Source organism: Lissotriton vulgaris, chromosome 6 (assembly GCF_964263255.1).
Source record: "Lissotriton vulgaris chromosome 6, aLisVul1.2, whole genome shotgun sequence".
Classification (NCBI taxonomy): domain Eukaryota; kingdom Metazoa; phylum Chordata; class Amphibia; order Caudata; family Salamandridae; genus Lissotriton; species Lissotriton vulgaris.
The window spans coordinates 382,100,531-382,118,606 of NC_141694.1; the positions used below are offsets into that span (position 1 = coordinate 382,100,531).

General features: G+C 47.5%; 1 protein-coding gene across 4 annotated transcripts in view; it reads left to right on the forward strand.

The window, feature by feature from the left end:
• Positions 1 to 18,076, forward strand: part of FBXO25 (F-box protein 25) — an 809,765-nt gene that overhangs the window by 577,144 nt on the left and 214,545 nt on the right. For all 4 annotated transcript variants that reach the window (XM_086926400.1, XM_086926402.1, XM_086926401.1 and 1 more), the window contains exon 9: positions 181 to 324. In XM_086926400.1, coding sequence (XP_086782526.1) covers positions 181 to 324 — 144 coding nt within the window. The remainder of the gene's footprint in view (positions 1 to 180; positions 325 to 18,076) is intronic.

Below are 18,076 nucleotides of genomic sequence, written 5' to 3' on the forward strand. Positions count from 1 at the left end.
CTGTATTTATTTTAATTACCTTGCTGATGAAACTGTAATGTGTACGTTTTGTCTACCTCTTTTTGGGGGTGACGAAGGTGGAATTTGTAGAGTGAATTAATAAGTACTCTTTCTGTGAGATGTTTCGAATTGTTAATCTCCTTCAACATTTTTTAATATAAAGTAAAATGTCATTTGTAGTTCTGTAGGCATTTGATCCTTTCTGAAAATGGACACATTGACTGGAAACCGATGTACTTTGCACTTGAGAAGTACTATCCAAAGAAAGAGCAGTATGGAGACACTTTGCATTTCTGCCGGCACTGCAGTATTCTTTTCTGGAAGGTAAAATATTTTACATAATGTGTTCTATCATATTTTTGCCTTACCAAATTCTAGAAACCTGCTCATTTCCTAACCATAATGTAACTCTCTCTGTTGCAATAAAAGGCTTATACTCTATGACCCTGCAGATGTAGATGATTGTGTACGGTTCATTAGTGTAACCAGTGAACCTTCATTTATTCTGCATTGCTGGCATCTCACATATAGCCTTATCACAGAATGCTTAAAGAAGGCTTAAAATATTTACATGCAGACCTAATTTTAGTTTGCTTTGACATAATACATTATTATTATCTGAAAGAAACATGTTAATGATAGATTCCTTACCTTAGAATTACCCCCAGGCGTCAGACTGGATCCGGAAAGTTTTCGTCAGCAGTATCCCTGTGCGTCGGTAGGCGTCATCGTGCGGCTCTGCATATGTCGTTGGCGTCGTAGTCGCCGAGATGATGTCGCTGGAGCTACTTAGACGCGCCCACGTGCACTGTCGTCCGTTCTTTTTTCTTCCCCAGCAAGCGCAGATCCGGAGAGCGCGGTACCCCCAGTCAATTTTTGACTGAGTTATTTTTGGGACTTTTGTCTTTGTTTTTTGAGTCTTTGACTCCTGGTGTATAGGGATGCCCGGTTTTAAGTCCTGGACGGCTTGTCCCTGCAAGATGTCAGTGACTGACCTGCACCGTGAGTGTCTCTATGCCTGGGGCGCGACCACGACTCCGACTTTTGCCCCGAATGTCGGAGCGGTCCTGAAAGTTGCTGGAGGCCGGGGAGACTGCTCCACGCCGTTCAAGGTCCCGTTCCTGTGGGAGGTCAAGGGACCGGTCGTGGAGCCACCACCACCATAGTTCGACGAAGTCTTCGCACTCGGAGTCAGGTAAGGCAAAGCACAAGAAAACGAAGAAGCTTTGTCGCTCTTCGCCTTCCCCTAGCCTGTCACGCGACATGGCTCCGGTGGAGCCTGCACAGTTGCCGACAGCCTATCTGCCCTTCCCGGGTCCGTCGGCGACTCCGGCCCAGCTACAGAACTTTCTGTGAGCCATGGCCTGCAGTCGGACCCGCTGGCATGCCTTCTGGCCCCGCAGGTCCGACTGCGGGTCCTCGCTCATCTTCGTCGCGGGCTCCGGTCCCGACGCGACGTCGTTGACGACTTGGGTCTCAACACTGCAAGATCCCATGGATCCATGCATGGATCCCAGCCGATGTCGGATGGCCTCGTACGACCTCCACCAACATTGACGTCTACGGCACCTGCGTTGGTCGGTTCCATGGCTGACGCCACCCCGACAGGGAGACGGCACCGGATGTGAAATTTCTATCCCTTTCTCCATCAGCTTCCCTCTTTTCCGCCTGGCCAGCAGGTTGGGGAGGACTGAGAAGGGTCTGAGGACCCTCTCGCAGCCCAGTGTGAGTTAGACCCGAACTGGGCAGAGGATTTGGAGTATATAGGTGACCTGGCTTTTACTACAGTACCTGGCACAATGTCTCCTTCTACTGTGGATATGGAGGAAGGTGGTGCCTACAGCAGCCAAGGCTCTCCGTCTCGAGCTCCCTACGGTGGCCGTCAGGACTAACCTCCTGACAGAAGTACTCCGACCGGCGTCTTTCTCTAGGGAGCCGCTGCTGCCCTTTAATGATGCACTTTCGGATGTTCTTTTGGGCACCTGGTCCAGGCCCAACACAGGGGCTCCGGTGGATAAGAACGTGGCCTGACGCCATGGCCTGGCCCCGGGTGCCCATTTTCCTCTCCCAACACCCTACCTATGAGAGCTTGGTAGTCCAGGCCTCTGCGTCCCCAAGCGCATTCCCTTCCACACCACCAGACAGGGAATCCAAGAAACTGGAACAGTTTATGAAGAAAATGTTTACTTCTGCCAGTTCAGGGCTGCAGTCTGTAAACACTGCATGCCTCTTGGGCCGTTATTCCTATTCTGTATGGGACACGGTTGCACAGGTGCTGCCTCAGTGTCCGGAGGAGGCCCGGATGGTGCTCTCCCAAGCTATTGCTGAGGGGCCAAGTTTACAATTCGCTGTGCCTTGACACCGCCGACTCGATGGGCAGAACTATTTCCACGACAGTGGCGCTACGCCGCCACGCCTGACTGAGGACAACTGGCTTTTCCGGGAATGTCCAGAACAATCTGGACATGTCCTTTGATGGAACTCGCCTTTTTGGCAGCAAGGCAGATAGTGCATTGGAGGGTTTTAAGGACTCACAGGCTACGGCCAAGTCCTTGGGCCTTTCGGCCATGTGCAGTCCGCTTTTTGCTCCTTTCGTTGCCAAGGAAGGGGTGAGGAAATATAAATTTTATGGTCAAGAAATGTTCCCTAACGTGTACCCCACCGTCTCCATGTACAAGCTTAAAGTGCATGTAACTTCCCTCCTGTGCCAGTTATGAAGACGCAAATACATTTGCGTCCAACGTTAGCATGTCCTCTTTCAGATCCACCCTGAACGGGTTGAATATTCCGTTCCTAAGTATGCCATGCCAACGTCTTTTTGTGGTGTACTTTACACGTTTTTCAGCTCTGGCGAAGTAGGCCCTGAATTCTGCCATCGAGCCTTTTTCCTGCCTTCTGACTCTGAAAGCCTCAGCCTGGGCTGCCTCTGTACCCGTGACCTCTGCCTTACTCCCTGTGCGGCTAACGGCGCTTAACTCAGCCTGCTGCCTGCCAAGACTGTATCCAACCTTCGAATTATCTGCTCCGCTCCTCAAACTTACATTCCTGCCTACCAGTTCAAGTAAACATCTCCCAGCTGCAGAGCAAAGGGCCCGGCCTCACTGTCTCCGTGCAAATAATTCATAGCTTCTGTTACCATGGTAGGCCCATGCCCCCTCGCATCTCATGCAGACACGTAGACGCCTATACACGCATTCACAGTCAGTATAGAATAGCCTCTGCCCAAGAGACCTTTCCCTCTAGATAATATGGTTCCCAAACATCAGATATCAGATATGATATAGGTACGAGTTGATCTGACATACCAGACTTCTGTCTCTTTCCGCTAGTGCAAATGTCAAGTCCCCTGCACCCTCCAGTTTCACGTCAATCACGCGTCATGCAGCTGCGCGCGCATCCAGGCCTCAGATTTCTGCTGACATTGCAAAATTCTGCCAAGTACCCACCTACTTGTGACGTTTACTTGTGACGTTTATTGCACACACCTCTATGTTCACGCCCAGTTCACGCCTTTTGATTACGTATTGCTAACACGTGTATACTGTTATCTTGTTTCTCTCAGCTGTTACGCCTACTGTATTGGTATTCATTCTATGATTTAAGTATAAAAGTTATGTCTTGTCAATAAAGTATGCTCTATCCCTTCCTGCACCCCAGTGGTGGCAGGAACCCGATATCCGGTTCTAGAACCATTCCTTTTTAAGGAATAAAACCCCTAAAAACTCTAACACCACGGACTCTGCGTCTTTCTTTCCGATTGAGTTATTTCTGTTTAAGTACCTACCTGCATAGAAATTAGGATGGTAAATCAAATATTTACCACATTATTTTGGCGCCCGAATAGGGACCCCTCCCCCACCTTACGCGCCGGTTGGTACGTTGCAACCTTTGCCCCCTGCCATCAGTCAAGACGGACCACTACGCGTACCCGCAGGATTTCCTGTATCTCCCTCTGGCCCACGGAGGTGACGAGGACTGCGATCAGCACCCAGACGAGGCGGTAAGGAGTGCGGAGGATCCCGACCAGAGCCTAGCCGAAAGAAGCAAGGTCCGAGGTGTCAAGAGGCCCACCAGTTTCCGAAGTATCCACGTGTCGAGTCGAGACGAGTCCAGTCCGGTGCAGTCCAGTCGAGTTTTTCGAGGCCTTCCGTTCCGTGCTTCCCGGTGAGTACCATTGCTGGGACGTATCTAGACGGGTGCATTATTATGTATCCGGTAAAGACGTGTTTGGGTACACAAACGCGGTCTGCACTGTTTTAGACAGTGTATCTGTACTGTTTAGCAGTATATCAAGCATACAAGTTCTTGCACTGTCTTCGACAGTGTATCTGTGCTGTTTAGCAGTACATCTAGTATCAAGGGTAATGATAGATGTTCAAAATGTCTTTCACGTAATTAATGTCGTGGTATGAGTGACTGTTTGATGTACATTATTGTGTTTTTGTGTAACTAATTGTGTTCAGAATAAGTAATCAGTATCAAGTATCCAGTACTAAGTAACAAGATGCCGTTCTTCAATAAACTAAGACAGATAGGAACTAGGAAAGGGATACTAGAGGAAGAAATTCCTATCCCCCCTAGGGACACTCCTGGAAACTTTATGTACCATAAGCATGGCTTAGATGCCATATTGTATCTAGATTTATCGGCTGATTATACTAAGCATCTAGACGAGAGACACAGATGGCCCGTTACAGGAACATGGGATGCCGAGTGCATCGTGAAAGTAGAAGAAGCGCTATGGAAAAAGAAAGCCAGACAATCTCAGAAAGACGCCATAGAATATTGGCGTAAAGAATCACATAAACGTGCTGAAAGAGCACTCCGCAGAGAAGACAGACATAGAGAAGAGTCGGATAGAGCCCGAGAGAATGAATTAGTTAATGAAGGGATCCGAGTAAAAGCAGAACAAGTAGACCGCATGCGAAATAATGATGTGAATGGCATGTATTTAGTGGCCGAGGGTTCGCCTGAAGCCACTTCAGAAATACCGAAAAACCTGCCGTCACCATTGGTTCCGACTAAAGTAAACCACAGGACCACCAAAGATATATTCCTTGCTTCCTATCTAGACGATGTAGCACCCGCTTACACCAATACACGTGCCCGCGCCCCGCCTACTGACGGTGGCGGGGACGGAGGTGGCAACCCGCCTCCAGACCATATCCCGCCATTACCACAACAAGGTTCCCCCGTTCGACAGCCTGCTCCACTTGTTCCTCCTCCTCCACCGCTTCCCGCTCCTAAGATTGATATACCAAATCCGATTGTGCCTGATCCCAGTAAGAGACAAGTTCAGATACACATACAGACTCCACAGAGAAATAATGCTCAAGCTTCTGGTTCAGGAGGGGCGACAGGGGGTCTCCAGACCCCGCCAACAACACACAGATTACACCTTAGAGACCTACTGAAGCACCATACACCCCAATCACCCCGTCTCGACATACTCAAAGAACGTCTTCCAGTTTGCAGATACGATCCCGTACCCGGTAAAGAAGATAGAATGTTGATAGCATCACTACGCTTGCGACAAGCTACAGATTACCTAGTGTTATTCCCAGGGATGACAGATCACCTAGACAGTATATACCATTTTGTCCAGACTGGGGAAAATCCCGAAAGTATTAAGGAGGCCCTGGCACACCAGAAAGTTGACACTCAAGCATATGTATTGCGTTTTTTCATAAATTGCTTAATAAGAGACCGAGACAGGCCTGGGGCGGACCAGGATGAAATGGAAGCACTAAACAAGTGGGGTCAAAATATAGCCGATGGAAAGCATGATAAAATGAATTGTATATCGAGCATGTACAAGAAAATAAGAAAGGCAGTAATAGAAATACACGAAAAAGAAAAAGAAAGTGACAGGAATGACTCCTCCGAGGAGGAAGGACCTGAAGAACCAGAAACGATTACAGATACGATAGCGTATGTGGGTAAGGGAAGTTACCTTAGGAAAGGCATTCGTCCGGAAAGCAAGAGAGTTTTTCTCTCTGCCATATCAAAACCAAGTTCTCCTGAACATCTGTTTCAAGTTACCGATAAAATGCTTCAAGAACAAATGGGGTACCATGTACTCAATTCTATGGATGAACAAGAACTAGCCCGGTCAGCAGTGCTGTGGGCTGACAATACTAACACATACAATGATGATACAGTAGCACAGACTTTTCTGAACCTCTCCCCAGACGAGCAGAAATTAGCTGGTATATATATGATTCAACATCTCATCACGTTATATAGACAACAACGTTCCGATCCAGGTCCCTTACCTGATACATTAGAAGCTCTACTTATGAATAGATGGAGAGGCCTAAGTACCAGATTAATTCAAATAATTCTAGAGCAACGACGAAAATATAACGCTTTCTTAGGCCCACAATATGTTCCGGCTCAGCCGCCAGAAAGGAAAATGTGTCACTTTGAGCATTTTGACAGACAGAATCCCTTACGAGAAGTACACCCAGTTATGGGTACTAATAATACCTTGGAACGTGTGTTTGTTTACACACCTTTAACAAAGTTAGAATTGTTAGAAATGAAGAAACTAGTACCCTGTCATGATAAAGACCCTGCAGGTTTTCACAGAGAACTTAAAGACATGTTACTCATGGGAGATTACACATATACAGATATTATGAAATTGTTAAAGGTACTGCTGCCCACCGGCATCTACGAGAAACTCAAGGAAAAAGAATGGGAGGTGGGAGATAAAAAGATTATATGGACTGAAATAGAAGACGAGGAAAAAGGTCGTACCCCAGGGGTAGGCCTTGGGGACAAAGCAAAAGCATTACCAGGTCTAATAGTACAGGTCTTGCCAAGATTATTGACAACTAAAAAGGAAGACTGGGACGCAATCTCAGCCTGTAAACAGAAACACGATGAAGATACCAGTGACTTCTATTCAAGATTTGAGAAATGTTTCATTATTAATAGTTTTAGAAAAGGGGGTGGTGATGAACAGAGTGTCTGAATTAAGCAGACCACTCTTACCCAGTCCAAAGATCAGGGCTTGATCCATCACCGTTATTTATCTCACTGCACCATCCCAGCTCAGAACCTGGCTATATGCAAATCAGTCTGTCCCTGGCCCAGTGCATCATGGGAACAGGGCAGACTAAACTACCAAGCCAATTCTTCACCAGAAAGGAGACAAGCTACCGGGGACCGGTTTCTGGCATTTCAGCCGTCTTCGGCCCGGCTTGCTTGAATCCTGATGGTGCAGTGAGAAAGGGACTCATGTCTGAGTATACCCTGCCACACCTATAGTGGCCAAAAACGATTTAGAAAAGGGGGTGGTGATGAACAGAGTGTCTGAATTAAGCAGACCACTCTTACCCAGTCCAAAGATCAGGGCTTGATCCATCACCGTTATTTATCTCACTGCACCATCCCAGCTCAGAACCTGGCTATATGCAAATCAGTCTGTCCCTGGCCCAGTGCATCATGGGAACAGGGCAGACTAAACTACCAAGCCAATTCTTCACCAGAAAGGAGACAAGCTACCGGGGACCGGTTTCTGGCATTTCAGCCGTCTTCGGCCCGGCTTGCTTGAATCCTGATGGTGCAGTGAGAAAGGGACTCATGTCTGAGTATACCCTGCCACACCTATAGTGGCCAAAAACGATTTAGAAAAGGGGGTGGTGATGAACAGAGTGTCTGAATTAAGCAGACCACTCTTACCCAGTCCAAAGATCAGGGCTTGATCCATCACCGTTATTTATCTCACTGCACCATCCCAGCTCAGAACCTGGCTATATGCAAATCAGTCTGTCCCTGGCCCAGTGCATCATGGGAACAGGGCAGACTAAACTACCAAGCCAATTCTTCACCAGAAAGGAGACAAGCTACCGGGGACCGGTTTCTGGCATTTCAGCCGTCTTCGGCCCGGCTTGCTTGAATCCTGATGGTGCAGTGAGAAAGGGACTCATGTCTGAGTATACCCTGCCACACCTATAGTGGCCAAAAACGATTTAGAAAAGGGGGTGGTGATGAACAGAGTGTCTGAATTAAGCAGACCACTCTTACCCAGTCCAAAGATCAGGGCTTGATCCATCACCGTTATTTATCTCACTGCACCATCCCAGCTCAGAACCTGGCTATATGCAAATCAGTCTGTCCCTGGCCCAGTGCATCATGGGAACAGGGCAGACTAAACTACCAAGCCAATTCTTCACCAGAAAGGAGACAAGCTACCGGGGACCGGTTTCTGGCATTTCAGCCGTCTTCGGCCCGGCTTGCTTGAATCCTGATGGTGCAGTGAGAAAGGGACTCATGTCTGAGTATACCCTGCCACACCTATAGTGGCCAAAAACGATTTAGAAAAGGGGGTGGTGATGAACAGAGTGTCTGAATTAAGCAGACCACTCTTACCCAGTCCAAAGATCAGGGCTTGATCCATCGCCGTTATTTATCTCACTGCACCATCCCAGCTCAGAACCTGGCTATATGCAAATCAGTCTGTCCCTGGCCCAGTGCATCATGGGAACAGGGCAGACTAAACTACCAAGCCAATTCTTCACCAGAAAGGAGACAAGCTACCGGGGACCGGTTTCTGGCATTTCAGCCGTCTTCGGCCCGGCTTGCTTGAATCCTGATGGTGCAGTGAGAAAGGGACTCATGTCTGAGTATACCCTGCCACACCTGTAGTGGCCAAAAACGATTTAGAAAAGGGGGTGGTGATGAACAGTGTAGTTTGGTTTGCCCTGTTCCCATCATGCACTGGGACAGGAACAGACTAATTTGCATACAGCCAGGTTCTGAAACTGGGATGGTGCAGTGAGCTAAAAAACGGTGTTGGATCTAGCCCTGATCTCTTGACTGGGTGAGAGTATTCTGTTTAATTCAGAGACTCTGTCCCTCACCACCCCTTGTTGTAAATATTTTTGTCCACCCTAAGCGTGGAAGGGTATACTCAGATGTGAGTCCCTTGCTCATTGCACCATCAGGATTCAAGCAAGCCGGGCCGAAGAGGCTGAAATGCCAGAAACCGGTCCCCGGTAGCTTGTTTCCTTCCCAGTGTAAGAATTGGCTTTTGTAGTTTGGTTTGCCCTGTTCCCATCATGCACTGGGACAGGAACAGACTAATTTGCATACAGCCAGGTTCTGAAACTGGGATGGTGCAGTGAGCTAAAAAACGGTGTTGGATCTAGCCCTGATCTCTTGACTGGGTGAGAGTATTCTGTTTAATTCAGAGACTCTGTCCCTCACCACCCCTTGTTGTAAATATTTTTGTCCACCCTAAGCGTGGAAGGGTATACTCAGATGTGAGTCCCTTGCTCATTGCACCATCAGGATTCAAGCAAGCCGGGCCGAAGAGGCTGAAATGCCAGAAACCGGTCCCCGGTAGCTTGTTTCCTTCCCAGTGTAAGAATTGGCTTTTGTAGTTTGGTTTGCCCTGTTCCCATCATGCACTGGGACAGGAACAGACTAATCTGCATACAGCCAGGTTCTGAAACTGGGATGGTGCAGTGAGCTAAAAAACGGTGTTGGATCTAGCCCTGATCTCTTGACTGGGTGAGAGTATTCTGTTTAATTCAGAGACTCTGTCCCTCACCACCCCTTGTTGTAAATATCATTATTAATAGTGGCCTGAAACCAGGTAGCGAGTCGTACCCGCATCTTTTTGTATCAAAGCTAGTCGAGAATTCCCTGACATCAGTCAAGAACCGTGTATATAAAGTTGAAAGTACATGGCAAGCAAATACGCCATCCCAGATGTTACAAATGTTACAATACCACCAGAACAGAATTAGAGAAGAACAGGATCACGAACAGAGACGTATGAAAGACACAAAAATGAAAATGTTAGTGGCTCAGTCGGTTCCAGCCGACGGCCAAAGAAAGGGTACGACCCAGACAGGTAATGCAGCAGCTCCCATTAAAGGGACATGCAACTATTGCAAGCAGCCAGGTCACTACGTACATGAATGTCCAGTCTTGAAACACAATATAGCAACAGGTTAAAATAAGGAAAGACCACACCCGCCTAGACAAGACCAGGTTCAGCCACAGGCTTCACAGAATTCCCAACCTATGCATGCTCCACAACAGACAGCACAGACCGCAGCGGTATCACAGCCACAGCCACAGCCCATTGCCGCGACACAGCAAGTTTCACGACAGATGAACCAGTATGCCCAATCTGATTATCCCGATTATCAGCGATATACATGAAACAGCCTAGAGAGGGAGGTTGGCTTGCCTCTTATTGAGATTCCTGTAGATCAAGAGGGTCCTTATGTACACAGTCAAGTATTGGGAAAAGACAGAAAGTTTTTAATTGACACAGGGGCAAGTCGCACAACAATCAGCCATAATGAAGTACCAGGGGCACCCCTCTCAGGCTCACAGAATGTTTCCCTTGGTTTTTCAGGACAGCCTATTGTAAATGAGGTATCGAAACCAGTCCCCCTAGCTGTGGGTCCATTATCACGCGTTACAGACTTGTTACTCACGAAATCATGTCCAGAAAACTTGTTAGGTATCAAAACATTGAAGGCTCTAGGAGATGTGATATGTTGTTCTCCGGAAGGAGTTAGACTTTTTCTGCGTGACTTTAAGGGTCACTATGTATTACGAGAGTTTGATGTCAGATTGAAAAATGTACCGAAACACCTGTGGGCACAAGGCCCAACCGATGTAGGTTGTATGCACATTACACCATACCGTGTTACACTCAGACCAGGAGTTGTTTTGCCGCGTATCAGACAATACAAGTTACCACCCGATGCTGTAGTGGCTTTACTGGAAATAATTGAAGAGCTCATTGCCCAAGGAGTGGTCATAGAGACCGACTCCAATATCTGTAATTCCCCTATCATTCCGATTCTTAAACGTACTGATCCCAATGCACCGCCAGTATACCGGCTGGTGATTGATTTACGAGAACTGAATAAATGCATTGTTCCACAGTACCCTGTGGTTCCCGACATCTCATCCTTATTGACTGCTATTGATTCAGATGCAACGTTCTTTACTGTAATTGACCTCAAGAACGCCTTCTTCAGTGTACCCATTGATCCAGAGAGCCAATACCTCTTCGGATTCAGTTTAAATGGACGAAGTTTCAAATTTTCACGCGCACCTCAAGGATTCACAGAAAGCCCCAGCATCTATAGTCAAGCACTGAAAAGACAACTTGATTGTATCCAAATGCCAGTTAACACCGCCTTACTACAATACGTCGATGATCTGCTGGTCACCGCACGAAGTGAACACGAATGTGAACAAGCATCACTGACGGTTTTACATTTCCTGGCCGACAAGGGACACAAGGTGTCTCCTTCGAAGCTACAATTCTGTGTTCAGCAAGTTGTGTACTTGGGTCACTTGCTGTCCAAAGTGGGGAGACAGCTCACACCTGATCGCATCCAGTTAATTGTAAACATGCCACAACCCCGGACACAAAAGGAAGTGCGGGCCTTTATAGGCCTCACCTCGTACTGCAGACAATGGATTCCTCAATATGCATTTCTAGCTAAAGCACTCATTCGGTTGACAACACAGGAGGCAGCGACTTCGACTGTCCTCCCTTGGACTCAGGAACATACACAGGCCTTTGAGGAATTAAAGAAAGCTTTATGTCAAGCACCAGTTTTAGCGACACCATGCTACAGCAAACCTTTTACACTTTTTGTTACAGAACGTGATGGTACAGCATTGTCTGTCCTCACTCAAGATCAAGCAGGTTCACATAAGCCCTGTGCTTATTTTTCAAGTACATTGGATTCAGTAGCCCAGGCGCTCCCTGCGTGCTTAAAGTCAGTTGCAGCGACAGCTCTAGCAATCAGACAGAGCGATTCAATCGTATTAGGACATCCATTGACAGTACAAGTTCCACATTCTGTAGAGGTTCTTTTAAACCGAACCCAGACTCAACACTTGCCTATAGCACGACTGACAGGTTATGAATTAACGCTATTCCAGCCACACATAGAAATCAGACGCTGTAACATTCTGAACCCTGCAACATTGTTGCCTTCGATTATGACAAATTCATCCCCGCATGATTGTATAGAGATCATTAATGCAGTAACAAAGCCCCGACGAGACTTGACAGATGTTCCACTGACAAATCCAGACCTGACACTTTACGTGGATGGTTCATGTATGAGAACGAACACAGGAGAATTAGTGGCTGCATATGCAGTGGCCACTGAAACTGAAGTCAAGGAAACACATCGTATTGATACACTGTCTGCTCAAGCAGCAGAGCTCATCGCTCTGACCCGAGCCTGTATACTAGCCAAGAACAGAAATGTTAACATATACACAGATTCACGTTATGCTTTCGGAGTCGTACACGACTTCGGAGTGTTATGGCAAGAACGAGGTTTTTTGACCTCTCACGGTGCCAAGATCCAACACGGTCCCCTCATTCAAGCACTGTTCGAAGCAATACATCTGCCTTCAGGCATATCCATCATGAAGTGTAAAGCGCATACTAAAGTTACCGATTCCGTTTCCCAGGGTAACGACCTGGCAGACCAAACAGCAAAACATACAGCATTGACTCACACCCAGACAACTGATGTGACAAAGACAATAGTGCCGACACAGTGTATGACATGTAGGGATCCCACACTAGATGTAATCGATATTCAGACACATGCTACTCCAGATGAAATCAAGAAATGGACTGAACTAGGAGGGATCCAGACAGATCAAGGTTGGATGACGAAGGGAAAATCTACATGGTTTCTCCCCGACTCTATGGTTCAAGTCATAATAAATACAGCACATAGTCCAGCACACTTAGGAGAAAAAGCTATGTTAGACAGTCTATAGAACCTCTGGTACAACAAACATTTACGAGCAGCAGCAAAACAGAAAGTGCGTACTTGCATGATCTGTTGTCAGTTCAATCCAGGTAAAAGCGTCCCTGTAGAGCAAGGTGGATTCCATCCTCCCGATCACCCTTTTGAAGTCCTCCAGATGGATTATATCCAGATGGACCGTTGTCGAGGATTCAAGTATGTCCTCGTAGTTGTTTGTGCACTTTCCCGTTGGACCGAAGCATATCCAGTCCCAGATTACACTGCCCCGACCACTGCCAGGCAGCTGGTTCGTGAATTCTTCCCACGGTACGGCTTGCCTCGTGTCGTGTACTCAGATAACGGACAGCCATTCTCATCCGAGCTCATGAAACAGGTTTCCCTTCTGCTAGGATATCAGTGGAAATTCCACTGCGTCCGACATCCCGAGGCCGCTGGCCTTGTGGAGAGACATAACCAGACACTGAAAACACGCCTTGCTAAAATCTGTAAAGAGAAAGGGGTCGACTGGATAGTCGCCCTGCCAGTGGCACTGTTCTATATGAGAATGGTCCCCCATTCGAGATCAGGACTATCCCCGTATGAAGTGGTCTTTGGCAGACCACCGAATATGTGGGGGACGCCCATGCCTAAGAAAATAACCGATGTTGATTGTAATATGCTGACAGATTACCTTGCCTCCTTGATGTCTGCACTCCAATCATGTCGTTCACAGGTTGCCGCAGCCTTCCCCGACAACACTGATGTAAAGCCACACGATGTCCGTCCCGGGGATACAGTCTTGATTCGCAACTTCGACAGGAAAAGTCCGCTGGAGCCCCGCTGGAAAGAGCCGAAGATCGTCCTTCTAACCACGAGGACGGCAATTAAAGTCGAAGGAAGAAAGGGGTGGATCCACACGAGTCATATTAAAAAATGTAATGAACTGTTGCCAGAGACTGACTCGTCCACCCCCTCAAAGGACTGCCTCGCTATTAGTGACTTTAAAGTTCCCAAAAGAGAGAAAACTCCTCAAGAGGAGTACAAAGCAAAATTACGGTCTAGCAAGTCAGACAGTTTAATTGTTTAAGTCCTCCCCTAGGTGAATCGGTTAAATAGTTTCTGACATGTATCCCCTAGACCGAGATAGAGAGAGAGAGAGAAAATTCAAGAAACATGCATATTGTAAATCACTCCGTAGTCACTGTATAGTGACATTATTGGTTATGTTTTTTCTAAGTATTTTGATTATTGTTACCAGTATATTGCTGCCTATATACTACCCTATCTTCAAGCGTGAACAATCTGCTTACAATGTCACTGCCGAACATTCTTTTAGCGAATTACCCCCTCATGAATTGTCTTACAGACTTGCGCTGCGCAACAACACATTCATTAGTATGTTACATCACTCCCATCAGACTAATAATGCTACAAACTGTTGGATATGTGGCCGACTCCCTCCCTATCAGAAATACAAGGGAGTTCTGCCCCTCTTTCCGTACCCGTTCACTCACAATGGCTCCTGTGGAGCATGGTTTAGGATAATTAATTCCTTAGATCCTGATATTGCCGTTTTCGAAGGAAATTGGGTTTGGGGAAACCTGAACTTAGTTCTGCTTAACGCCTGTTATCCTGACAAGAAGGGACTGCCCACTAGAATAGGAACTGATCTAGAAAATGAAGTATATGGATTAGGTAATTATACAATTAACCTTATGATTCTTACTGTTGAGTCTGAAGCTGCACCAGTTCTCCCTGCTATGTCAGTATTACCAGTCTCAGGTGACTTATGTGTCAGAAAGAAGGGTTCAGTACACTTAGGTCATAGTAAATGCACTACTGTGGTCGAATTCAGTGATCAAGGCAAATCTTCCTTTAGAGCTACTCGTCATTCCTACTTTGTTTGTGGCCATACCGCATACATACGCTTACCTCTAGATTGGGATGGTACCTGTTACATTGCATTCCTTCTGCCACCTGTTTTTCTAGCCCCTCCTGATTATCACAGAAATACAAATCTAGTAAAGGACAGACTCCGAAGAGACCTCCCGATTGTCGACTATACTGAAACGGCATGGGAGCAATACACAGATTTCAATAAAGGATTCTTTTTCTTCACAGGTCCTGTCCAAAATAGTAAACTGATACGAAGATTAACTAGAACACTCGAAGCAGTAGTGAATGAAACTACCTCCGCTCTAGGCAACTTAACAGAGGAGCAATCTGCCATGCGGGTTGTTGTTCTCCAAAATCGTCTTGTTATTGACGTCATCCTAGCAGATAGGGGCGGAGCTTGTAAGGTCATCGGGTCAAGTTGCTGTGTTTTCATTCCAGAAAACGCACCAACGGTATATAAAGCTATTACACGTCTTCATAAAATTGCAAGTTTGATACATCAGAATCCAGGCACCTGGACTTGGTCCGGTTGGTTCTGGACAACGTTGACCGCTTGGGGATGGAAGATCCTATCCTTCCTAGGCATTGCCCTTGTCATAGTATTCAGTTGCTGCCTGTGCCTACAGTGTGGGCCAGCGATTTGTGGTCTGTGCGCCACTTCATGTATTACACATTCCAGTTTTCACTTAAAACGCGAAAAGAAGAAAGAAGAGCAAATAATGTTACAAGAACAGACTGATCGATTTATGAGAATCGATATATCATGAAGGGTCCGTAGGGAACAAGGAGGGAATGAGGAAATATAAATTTTATGGTCAAGAAATGTTCCCTAACGTGTACCCCACCGTCTCCATGTACAAGCTTAAAGTGCATGTAACTTCCCTCCTGTGCCAGTTATGAAGACGCAAATACATTTGCGTCCAACGTTAGCATGTCCTCTTTCAGATCCACCCTGAACGGGTTGAATATTCCGTTCCTAAGTATGCCATGCCAACGTCTTTTTGTGGTGTACTTTACACGTTTTTCAGCTCTGGCGAAGTAGGCCCTGAATTCTGCCATCGAGCCTTTTTCCTGCCTTCTGACTCTGAAAGCCTCAGCCTGGGCTGCCTCTGTACCCGTGACCTCTGCCTTACTCCCTGTGCGGCTAACGGCGCTTAACTCAGCCTGCTGCCTGCCAAGACTGTATCCAACCTTCGAATTATCTGCTCCGCTCCTCAAACTTACATTCCTGCCTACCAGTTCAAGTAAACATCTCCCAGCTGCAGAGCAAAGGGCCCGGCCTCACTGTCTCCGTGCAAATAATTCATAGCTTCTGTTACCATGGTAGGCCCATGCCCCCTCGCATCTCATGCAGACACGTAGACGCCTATACACGCATTCACAGTCAGTATAGAATAGCCTCTGCCCAAGAGACCTTTCCCTCTAGATAATATGGTTCCCAAACATCAGATATCAGATATGATATAGGTACGAGTTGATCTGACATACCAGACTTCTGTCTTTTTCCGCTAGTGCAAATGTCAAGTCCCCTGCACCCTCCAGTTTCACGTCAATCACGCGTCATGCAGCTGCGCGCGCATCCAGGCCTCAGATTTCTGCTGACATTGCAAAATTCTGCCAAGTACCCACCTACTTGTGACGTTTACTTGTGACGTTTATTGCACACACCTCTATGTTCACGCCCAGTTCACGCCTTTTGATTACGTATTGCTAACACGTGTATACTGTTATCTTGTTTCTCTCAGCTGTTACGCCTACTGTATTGGTATTCATTCTATGATTTAAGTATAAAAGTTATGTCTTGTCAATAAAGTATGCTCTATCCCTTCCTGCACCCCAGTGGTGGCAGGAACCCGATATCCGGTTCTAGAACCATTCCTTTTTAAGGAATAAAACCCCTAAGAACTCTAACACCACGGACTCTGCGTCTTTCTTTCCGATTGAGTTATTTCTGTTTAAGTACCTACCTGCATAGAAATTAGGACGGTAAATCAAATATTTACCACAGGGGCATCCAAACACGTTTGTTTCAGAGCCACAGGCCTGCGTAGCAACAGTCTCAGCGCAGCCGCGGGACCCTCCGAGGTGGGTCACGGGGCCAGCGGGCCTGTCAGTCCACGACCTCCCCTGCCGCCTCTACCTCCAAACCTTCCAAGTCCGGTGTTTCAGGCACACCAAACGCCAGTGGGGGGCATGATTCGCCATCACCTCCCCTACTGGCGTACCATCACCTCGGGCAGGTGGGTTTTGCAGATAGTCCAAAGGGGTAACTCCCTCCCCTTCGAGACTACCCCTCCAGCCATGCCGCCACAGTACAATTGCATGTCGGAGGATCACTTGACACTCCTCCAGCAGGATGTTATGGCCCTCTTGCCCCAGGGGGCCATCGAGCGTGCTCCGATGGCAGAAGTAGGTAGTGATTGCTACTCCCACTACTTCTTGGTTCCAAAGAAGGACAAGGGCCTGTGTCCCATCTTAGACTTTTGGAACGTCAATCGCTTCCTCCGGAAGGAGAAGTTCAAGATGCTCACACTTGCTCAGGTCTTGTCTGCCCTAGACGTGCAAGACTGGATGGTGGTGTTGGACGCTTATTTTGATATCCGTGTCCTGCCGGCCCACAGACGTTACCCACGGTTCACGGTAGGCCACAAGCACTTTCAGTTCACTGTGCTCCCATTTGGCCTTACCAGCGGCCCTTGGGTGTTCACAAAAGTGATAGTGGTGGTCGCAGCTCATCTGCGCAGATCAGGGGTTTCAGTCTTCCCCTATCTCGACGGCTGGTTGTTAAAGGCGGGCTCGCCCCAGGCAGTCATCACCCACCTCCAGACTATGGCCGACCTCCTGCATTTGCTGGGGTTCTCCATCACTGTACCGAAGTCGCACCTGATTCCCTCTCAGAGGCTCCTCTTTATCAGAGCCGTTCTGGACACGGCGCAGTTTTGGGTTTATCCTCCCAAACAGCAAGTCTGGGTCATTTGGGCTATGATTCCGATCTTTTGGCCCTTGTCCTGGGCTTCGGTCAGGATGAGCTTGAGGCTGCTGGGCCTCATGGCCTCCTGCATCCTGCTGAACAGTCATGCCAGATGGCATATGCGGTCTCTGCAGTGGTGTGGAAAAGTATGTCTGTTATCTTGCCATTCGCTCCGCCGTTTTTTGCTTCACCCTTCATCACTGACCTTCTCTCTGTATCACGAACGCTCTGGGGTTTCACTCTTGACTTGCCACTTCCTGCATGGACGCCCACACCCTGTTCGTGCCCTGGCCTGCCACAAACTGACCAACTGATGCTCAACCAGTCGGACATGGAGTTTCCCAGATGCTTATCGTCTTCACCGTGCACACTACGCCCTGCAGGGGCCCAACAGCTTGTACTGTAGTTCCTATATTCCCAATAGGCTCTGCGCATTGGAATAATA